General features: G+C 43.8%; 1 protein-coding gene across 1 annotated transcript; it reads left to right on the plus strand.

The window, feature by feature from the left end:
* Positions 1 to 531: 531 nt before the first annotated feature.
* Positions 532 to 9,437, plus strand: LOC309692632 (NXPE family member 3-like). Its single transcript, XM_082511312.1, has 5 exons — positions 532 to 965; positions 6,966 to 7,258; positions 7,397 to 7,467; positions 8,201 to 8,407; positions 8,503 to 9,437. The coding sequence occupies exons 1-5, from the start codon at positions 579 to 581 to the stop codon at positions 9,054 to 9,056; spliced, it is 1,512 nt and encodes a 503-aa protein (XP_082367438.1). The 5' UTR covers positions 532 to 578; the 3' UTR covers positions 9,057 to 9,437.
* The last annotated feature ends 578 nt before the right edge of the window (positions 9,438 to 10,015 follow it).

A 10,015-nucleotide genomic window follows, 5' to 3' on the forward strand; every position in this document is an offset into this window, starting at 1 on the left:
ATATAGATATATTACAATATATATTAGCAATAATATAGATATGTGAGTATATTACAGAAATGGGTCTATTATGGTATGTTATAATGTACACGGTATGAAGTATGTTGTGAATATTCTATAACTATAACAGGCTGTAGTGAGTACAAGCTATGAACAGGATATAAATTCTCTCTTCTGTAGCTCGGCATTAGCTGTGCTGTTGTTTGGTTTTAGGCAGCTGGTTAAGAGGAAAACTCAAAGTGATAGATTAAGGCAGCAGTCTTTACTCTTTTTGAAATTGGACAATGGATCAAGCAAGGCTAAAAATACACAGAACAGTATTATATGTATTCATTCCATGATTATTCTATTGAAAAACAAGGTGGCAGACAAACTGCATTAACCTATGAAAAACAATGAAAGAAGGTATACCTGCACAAAAATAATCTTTCATCATATTATGTTAAAAACTAAAGCTGAATTATGAATGAGTATATTTGCTATTTTTTGTATTTGCCACACAAATTTTTCAGTTTTGGGATAAACTGGACATCACCATCATCATCCCAGGAGCTGCCACTGTCACCCAACCTGCTGACATGTATTCTAACTTCTGCAAGTTAAAACCACTGTCCCCTGAGGAAGCTCTTGAAGAACACCTTGTACTAGAGTCCATCGCTTGGCCTAAAACTCCACCATTACCATCTCCTCTTTCTCTGAACAACACCAGTGATCCAGCCCATAGCACCTTCACCATTCTCCCAAGGAAGAGGGGAGAACAGTGGTACATAGGTGATAAACTGGAGGTTATGATAAAAATGTATGACTTTCAAGGCTATCCAAAGAAGTCCGGCGGAGATGTCTTACTAGCCCGGCTGCACAACTTGACTCTTGGTGCAGGTGCTGCAGGGCATATAACAGATTATCTCAATGGCACCTACTCTGCTGTATTCTCTCTACTCTGGGAAGGAAGTGCACAGGTTCAGGTAATGCTAACACTCATCTTGAATGTGATTGTAGGGACCAAATATGTCTGTGAAGGTTCTCAGTCATCCAGGTCATCGTAGTCTAAGGAGCTTGGAAAGACAAGCGTCTGGACTTCTTTAAGTTGCTTGAAGACGTTTCACCTCTCATCCAAGAAGCTTCTTCAGTTCCAGGGTCAAATGGTGGAGAGTCCCAGATTTAAACCTTGAGGGAGTATCCGCCCAAAGAGGGACAAAAGGACCCCCTGATGATCCTCTATCTAATCACATGAGCCAAGGTGTGAAAATGGGTGTGGGTCACAATCAGCCAGAGTTTCGGGTGAGCCCATTGTGAAACCTGGCCCCAACTTATCATGTGATTTCCTGAGGTCAGATGGCCCAGGATGTGAGTGGGCGTTAAGGCGTCTGGGAAGGATCTCAAAACTGGATTATAGATGGCAGAGAGTTGGTGTCGTAAACCCCGCCTCTGTTCAAAGATGGTCGCTCACAGTGGACATAGATGCTTCTTTCACTCCTCTTTCAAACCATCTGAAGGTTCTCAGTCACAGACATATTGCCTGTTTATTGGTCATAATATTGACATATTGGTCATCCATCCTTTTGTCCCGCTTTGGGCAGATACTCCCACAGGGTTTAAATCTGGGACTCCCCACCATTTGACCCTGGAACAGAAGAAGCTTCTTGGATGAGAGGTGAAACGTCTTCAAGCAACTTAAAGAAGTCCAGACGCTTTTCTTTCCAAGCTCCTTAGAGTAGGGACCTCTTTCTTTCACTGTCTGTCCTTTTTTCAATCACTGGAAAATTTATCAAGGTTAAATTCAAGGTCAAGCTTATAACCGCAAAAAATGCGCGTGCTCTTTGTGAGCTCGTTCCCGGCTCGTAACCAGCGCGTTCTGCCGTCAAGGGCGATCATTGGTTAAATGTGATCATGTGACTGATGCAAGCCAGATCCTTTTATTTAGCAAAACTGTGATTAATAGTTAAATATTATTGTTGAGGGGCACAGACAGGACTCCGCACACACACACACATAAAAAAAAATAATTTTTTTTTTTTAAAAAGTTGTCTCAACAAAAGGGCACTGTGGGCACCCATCAGGAAAGGGACGGGTGCTCAAGCCCCTCTATCCCCCCCTCTGCACTTCACTTTGTGTTAAATACATCACTGAGCTCAGCTGTGGTACCTGCATGCCTCAAAACCACGAAAATCATCCCGGTGCCAAAGAAGTGCACTCAATGACTACCGGCCGGTGCCACTTACGCCCATCTTCACAAAGTGCTTTAAGAGGCTGGTATTGAGGCACATTAATACACAACTTCCACCAAATCTGGACCCACTACAGTTTGCATACAGCCCAAACCCCTCCACAGACGGTGCCATTTTGTCTGCTCTTCACCTTTCTCTCTCCCATCTTGACAAAAAGGACACTTATGTCAGAATACCGTTTTCTGACTTCAGCTCAGCATTCAACACAGTCGTTCCCCAGGAGCTGGTAAAGAAGTTGGACTGACAAGGATAAACACCCCCCTCTGCAATTGGATCTTGGACTTTCTAACTAGGAGATAAAACCTCAGACTGAGTACAGGATCGCCGCAGGGCTGTGTGCTTGGTCCACTGCTGTTCACCCTGCTAACACATGAGAATACTACACAGTACAGCTCAAATCACATCATCAAGTTTGCAGATGACACAACAGTGGTGGGTCTCATCACCAACAACGATGAGTCTGAATACATAGAGGAGGTACAACACCTGGTGGACTGGTGTCAGAATAACAACCTGTCTCTAAATGTTCAGACGACTAAAGAGATGGTTGTTAACGTCAGGAAGAGCTCAATGACCAACACCCACTGCACATCATCTGCTGTTAAGATGGTCAACAGTGTGAAGTTCCTGGGTGTGCACATATCAGATGACCTCTCTTGGAACCTGAACACCACCAGCATCATGAAGAAAGCCCAACAGTGTCTTTCTTAGGAAACTGAAGAAGGCCAGTCTCCCTCCTCCCATCCTCACATCAGTCCTCTGCTGCTACATCACTATCTAGTAAGGAAACTGCACCCTCGCTGAAAAGAAGTCTCTGTAGCGGATGGTGAGGACAGCAGAGAGGGTCATTGGAGGCCCTCTCCCACCCATCTCCCAACTCTATGACAGACACATCATCCGACGTGCGAACAGCATAGTGAAGGACACTTTCCACCCCTCACATGCACCGTTCTCCTTCTTTCCATCTAGCAGACGGTTTTGAAGGATCAAAACTGTAACAGGAGACACTGCAAGAGCTTCTTCCCCCAAGCAGTCAGAGCCCTCAACTTGATACCACCAAAGGACTGATAAACACATACACCTTTACAAACACCTTACAATACTCGTGAAAAAACTCAAAAACAACAAAAACTTACACAGTCCACCTGGGAACAATATGCTTATTTGCACACTCAGTCACGTAGGGACTAAACACATATCTAAACTAAACTACATTTGCACATCTTGCACATGTCTTTGTCGTGTCTCGTCTGTAATATCCTGACAATGACTCAACCTGGTATTCAATATCACTGCACAATCCACTTTGTATTGTCTCTGTCCTGTCTTTGTTTGTCGTACAGTTAGTATTGTATAGTTAGTAATTAGTACCTTTGTATCCCTTAATTTTACCAAGATTTAGCACGTTATTTATTTGTTGTTTCTAGTTTTATATCTCTTGGAGACATATCTTTCATATACTTACAAAGGCGCCGTGGGGGGAACAGGATGAAACAGAATTTTGGCACACTGTATACTGTGTATACTGCTGTATTGACAATAAAGCTCTTGAATCTTGAAGGTTGTGACTTTTGGTAACACACGTGTGGCCAGAGCTTCTTCAGATCTTTGGTTGAAGAGACAGGGTGACAGGGAAAACCCTTGTTGCAGTTCGGTGCGACTTGAAACCCACAAGATGTATTCTGAATATGGTCCCATCTCGTTTACTGAAAGATGTTTTTGACACTGTGGGTATGAGTTTACTGTCTACTGTCAATAGCAGTCTTCAGTCTGAGTGTGTCCCTACCGACTTTAAACATGCAGTGGTGGAACCTATTAAAAGACCTAACCTGGATCCAGCAGTTTTATCCAACTACAGACCAATTTCTAAATTGCCTTTTCTTTCTAAAGTCCTAGAGAAACTTGTCTTTCTTCAGCTCCAGACCTTTCAAGATAAAAATGGTGTTGGGTCTGTGTTTCCACAAGCCCCGCTGGTTTTAGAGACTTATTCATCATGAAAGAAAACAAGACAGTCAGCGATCGATCGATTACTTGCAAGGGAGGCCTCGTCTGTGTCCGCCACGAGAATGACCCCAAATCCGGCCTCCGATTGCTGCCTTTTATTGGGAACACAGTTCACACAAAACAATAGTACCTCCCCTCATAACCCCCCTTGGTTACAAAGACAAGGCAATGTGTGTGTGTGTGTGTGTGTGTGTGTGTGTGTGTGTGTGTGTGTGTGTGTGTGTGTGTGCGCAAAATGTCTTGTGCTTAAGACTCTACGTGAAAGTTAAAATATATATATGCTCAGTGCACAATGATAAATAGTGTATACAGTTACATAGTTATACATATCATACAAAAGTCCCCCAGGGGTCCATTCTTGGTCCAGTTCTCTTTTCTATTTATATGCTCCCTATGGGTTCAATTTTTAAAAAACAATTCCATTGTTATGCAGACGACTCACAGATTTACCACTGAAATGTAAATCTGTGAGTGCTCTGAAGGTTTTGCTAGATTGTTTGGAGGATGTTAAGGCATGGATGGCTTTAAACTTCCTAAAGCCAACCCAACAGAAAACAGAGGTGATTGTGTTTGGTCCACTGCGACTTTGGCCCTTTAAATATAAAAAAAAACCTTTGCTAGGAACCTATGAGTGTTTTTCGACTCTAATGTTTGACAAACAGATTAATGTTGTAATCAAGTCCAGTTTCTTTCATCTTTGACTACTTGCCAAAGTGAGGCCATTTTTCTGTTTTGGAGACTTTGAGAGAGCTATCCATGCCTTCATTTCATCTTGCCTCGACTACTGTAATAGTCTTTACTCTGGTGTTAGTCTGTCATCAGTTAGCCACCTGCAGCTGGCCCAAAATGCTGCAGCACGGTTACTAACTGGCACACGCAAGCGAGACCACATATCTCCCATACTGGCTGTGGTGGGGCGTGGCCTGTGGTGCTGTGCAGGGAGGGCGGACGCACCTGCACGGCATCCCTATTCACGCCCGCCCAGTTAAAAACACGGGGAGTCAGGGGTTTGGAGTGTGGTGTGTTGTGATGTTAAATAAAATGGCTCAAAACCTATGATCCCTGGACCCGCCATGTCTCATTCCCACCACACTGGTGCCCAAACCCAGGACGCGGGAGAGGCTGCTCGAGCCAGGAGTGGCGGAGGAACCGCGCGAGAGGCTGCTCGTGCCGGGAGTGGCGGCGACGAAGGAGCCGCGCGAGGGGCTTCTCGAGGCAGCAGCAGCAGCAGCAGCGGCGGCGGTGCGTGAGCTGCGCCAGCTGGGAGAGGCAGCGGCGGAGAGGCCGGTGTGTGGTGTGGTCCGGCGTGCTGGACGCCTGCCCAGCTGTCCATGAGCCCCGGCTCAATGCCACGCCGGCTGTGTCGCTGCTTGCCACTGTCATGGTTCTCAAGATCTGGAGAGGTCGTGGTGTGTGTGTTTTTTGTCTTCGCCTCTCCCACCAGGGCGGAACTGGACCTTGAGTCCCCGCCTCTGAACCTGCCCTGAACACACACCTGTGGCTCATTCACACTGATCCTGGCAGACTACTTAAGATGGCAAGAGAGGCTGCTTCCTCGCTGGAGCGTAACACTACCTAGCGTCAGTGTGGCCTAGCCTTTGGAAGTATTTCTTGTGATCACCTAGAGGTTCCTCCTCACGTTGTTTTTCTCTGTGTACAGGCCTTCTAGATTCCCTGCCCGTCTTCCCTGCTGTCTGGATTTCTGTGGATGTGTGTGAGTGAGCGTTTTGGAGTGGACATTCAGAGTGAGTTGTGGATTAAGTTGAAGAGGAGCATATGTACCCCGCCTTGGACCTTCCCCTCAGACCCCCCTCCACCCCCCGGAGCCCGGTGTTATCTGTCTCACTGTATATATGTAGATATCCTCACTTGGTGCCGCACTGAAAATAAACCCTCACCTTCTCTCTAAACTTCAGAGTCCTGCAAGTGAGTGCTCTGCCTAATAATCTGTGACAACCACATGGGTGGCCTCCGGTCCAGCTCCGTGGGCGACCCTTGGACCCACTTCATCACCGGCGCCGCTGGATGCATGGGCGGCCACCAGAACAGACACCTCCCTGTCGCTTGGCCAGGGCCCGGGGGCGCCGCCGGTCCAGGCTGATCCCCTCTCCCGCTCGCGGTGGGTGGAGTAGGTTTGGCTGGATGGCTCCCCGGCCTCAGTCGAGCGATGGGGGTATGTGGTGGGGCGTGGCCTGCGGTGCCGTGCAGGGAGGGCGGACGCAGCTGCACGGCATCCTTAATCACTCCCGCCCAGTTATAAACACGGGAACTCAGGGGTTTGGAGTGTGGTGTGTTGTGATGTAAATAAAATGTCTCAAAACACTGATCACTGGACCCGCCGTGCCTTATTCACACCACACTGGCATCATTGCACAGGCTGCCAGTTAGTTTTAGAATTAATTTTCAGATTTTATTATTTGTTTTTAAGGCTTTGCACAGATTAGCACCCTCATAGCTTTCTGATCGCTTAAATTGGTACAATTTCATGATTCTTTTTCTTAACTCTTATCATGTCTCCCTATGTTTTTATTTTTTAATTATCTTAATTGTACAGCAATTGTGATATAATTGTGATATATAAATACATTTGACTTTGTCATTGTCTTCATGCTTGCATGCATGTAATCTGAATGAATTACTTACCATCAAAAAGAAAGTCTGTTCTAAAAGGTTGTCGTCATTATACATATTTATGTGATACTGTTTCAACACTCTGATTCTTTGTCCTACCAGGTGATATTGGTTCATCCCAGTGAGGCAGTCACAGAGCTGCGCAGGATGAACAAAGAGGAACCTGACAGGATCTTCTTCAAGAGCCAGTTCCGCTCAAGCTTGTTCACTAGAACGACCACGTGTAACGTATGTTTACGTCCAACTGAGCAGCCTGTGTGTAACTACACTGACCTCCATACAGGTGAGCCATGGTTCTGCTACAAGCCAACAAATCTGAGTTGTAATGCCAGGATCAGCAACTACAATGGAGGATATAAAAAAAACCTGACAACTATGGAGAAGCTTTTTCAGAGGTGAGCGTTATCTGTGGTGTTAAATTTCTGGAGTGACTAAAAATGTATATACTGTGCATAATACATTTAATTTTCTAGTTCAAAAAGATGTTCTTTCCAAATTTTGTGAAGATGTTAATTGTGTATGCTTTCCTTCAGAGGTGTAAATATGAAAGTCTCCATTCCGGCTTCAGGACCAGCCAGCGTCACCATTTTGCCAAAACAGAAAGGTACGCTAACATCTATATCTCCATAATGAAATATTTAAAAAAGGTTGTGATATATATTATAAGCAGTTGGCAGGTCAAACATTAATAAATAAATAAATTAAAACTCCCACAACATTTACTAGCATCTTCTTGATATTGGACACCTATAGGATGTGTCAAGGTTATTTTAAGAGTAAGTGATCAGGAGATCTGGAGAACTTTATTGATGCGTTATTGATAACACTAACAGCTGGGGGTGTTCTTATGAAAGCATAGTTCAAGATGTGGATGAAATTAACTTACCGTAGGGGTCTCTTATAAAATTACAAAGAAACTTCTGGGAATTGGGCAGTGCAGTGAGGTTTACCTCATTAAAATTAGATTGATCTCTCATGTAGAAGGGCAGATCGTTGGAAGCCAATCAATGACTAGTAATGGGAATTGAAAATAGCACAGTGATTCTGCTATAGAAACATGGACAGGGAGAAACAGAGGTGGCAACCTGACTGCTCATTAGTTTCTTACAAGTTGAAGTTCAGGTTCTGGCTGCTGGGCTGGGGTCAGCTTTAACATCATTCTAGAACACGCCATCGACCAGATGTTTCATGAAATCAAAATTAGAAAAATACAGCAATACATTTGTAAGAATTTGACTTGGGTTTGAATGCTACAGACAGGTTAAAGAAAGGCTTTGTTTTGGTCTTTTCATTTTAAGTTAAAAACACACACAATTATTTGTTTTCCTGCTTACCAGGTCAGTCAGAGGTGAGCAGCAGCAGTGGGGGGTCTAAACCCTCTGGCTATTACTACCAGGGTGTGTGGCGAGCACTAGATGGTTCCACAGTTCAACAGTTCAACACTTCCTCAGCCATCACTCAGTGTCTGAAAGGAAAGGTGGTCCATATGTATGGAGACTCCACAATGAGGCAGTGGTTTGAGTACCTTAATGCATCACTACCAGGTAGCTTCTCTGCAAACCCTTCTGTAAACCAACATTATGATGTTCACCCCATTTTATTCATGTAGCTTAACTTATTCCCTTTGGAATTCTTTTAGATCTAAAGGAGTTTAACCTGCATAGCCCCAAGTCTATCGGACCTTTAATGGCGCTGGACTATGCAAACAATATCTTTGTGACGCACCGCGCCCACGGTCCTCCTCTGCGTACTGTCAATGTCCCATCCATGGAGCTGCATTATATTGCCAATGAGCTGGACAATGTGGTTGGAGGTAGTAACACTGTAGTAGTTTTTGGCATCTGGGCACACTTTGACAATTTCCCTATTGAGTTCTACATCCGTCGACTGATGTCCATTCGCAGGGCAGTGGTAAGGCTACTGTCCAGGGCTCCAGGCACTGTGGTTGTCATTCGGACTGGAAATCCCAAATCTTTTACACCCTCTGGTGCATTTGTCAACAGCGACTGGTACACTTTTCAGCGGCTAAAGGCACTCAGGGCTGTGTTCAAAGGCTTCAATGTCCATCTGGTCGATGCCTGGGAGATGGTTCTGGCGCACCACCTGCCACACAACATGCACCCACAACCTCCAATTATCAAGAACATGATTAATGTTCTTTTATCCTACATATGTCCTCAAAAGGTTGGATAGATGTGTTTCAGCAGCCTATGCAGACACATCTTATCTATAATATGTATGCTTCAAATTCATAGGAGCAGACTATGGTGGCACATAATCTTAATAACTTTTTTGTTATGACAACAATAATTCATTTGAAACATGAGGGGGGGGATGCAAAGCTGACATATTCCAATGTCTTCCTAAGAGAGGAAGCACCTGACAAATTATGCTGTCTCTAAGTTTGATTTTATGTAATTATATTTGAGCAGGTCGACTAATTACATCAGTCAGTCTTTCCCAGGCTGTGAGCAATCAACATAACTCTAGTACTGTCCATCTAGCTGGTTATTACAGTTGACTGCCAGCCTTCAATTTGTTTCTTCATTTTGCAAAATTTTGTAATTCCTTGTTTGAAAATACCGTGCACACTTTCTTGTTTTGTTTTTACATTGCAGATTGCTTGGAAAACCAAAGTGAAGTTTTTTCCCATTCACTGAACTAGCTAATTTGTATCTGAGAAGGGTCTTGTGACTGTGGTGCATGAATAATTTGTGGGGTTTGATTTGAGCTAATGAATTAAAAAGTATACATATACACACTGATTATTGTTTCACTATGTTGTCACTTATTGGCAGACCTGAAGTTAAATAAATAAAAATGCTTTTGAAATTGTTGCATCTTTAAAAAATAAAAAATTATCACAGCAGTGACCTCATGGCATGTGTAGCAAACAGGAAGTGGTAAAGGGGTCCTCAGAGTGTAAGCTGCCCACAATAATTCCTGATTTTTTTTGTACTTTTAAAAAAATCTGATGGTGTTCACAAAAACTCTGGACACGATTTTAATCACTTAAATTAATAAATTTTCAATTGCATATTTTGATATTATATAAGGTATTGACTTAAATACTTAGTGACGAGAGCCATGATTTTTAATTTTACATTTAATTTTTTTTCTGTATTTTAATATTATCACACCTGCTTGTGGAC

Source organism: Aulonocara stuartgranti, assembly GCF_965226115.1.
Source record: "Aulonocara stuartgranti genome assembly, chromosome: 17".
Taxonomy (NCBI): Eukaryota; Metazoa; Chordata; class Actinopteri; order Cichliformes; family Cichlidae; genus Aulonocara; species Aulonocara stuartgranti.

Bases quoted from the DNA above. Each gene is read 5' to 3' on its own strand.
- LOC309692632 (XM_082511312.1), top strand. From the start codon at position 579: ATGTATTCTAACTTCTGCAAGTTAAAACCACTGTCCCCTGAGGAAGCT. The intron at 966-6,965 runs GTAATGCTAACA...TTGTCCTACCAG, and splicing joins AAGGAAGTGCACAGGTTCAG to GTGATATTGGTTCATCCCAG. The intron at 7,259-7,396 runs GTGAGCGTTATC...GCTTTCCTTCAG, and splicing joins ATGGAGAAGCTTTTTCAGAG to AGGTGTAAATATGAAAGTCT.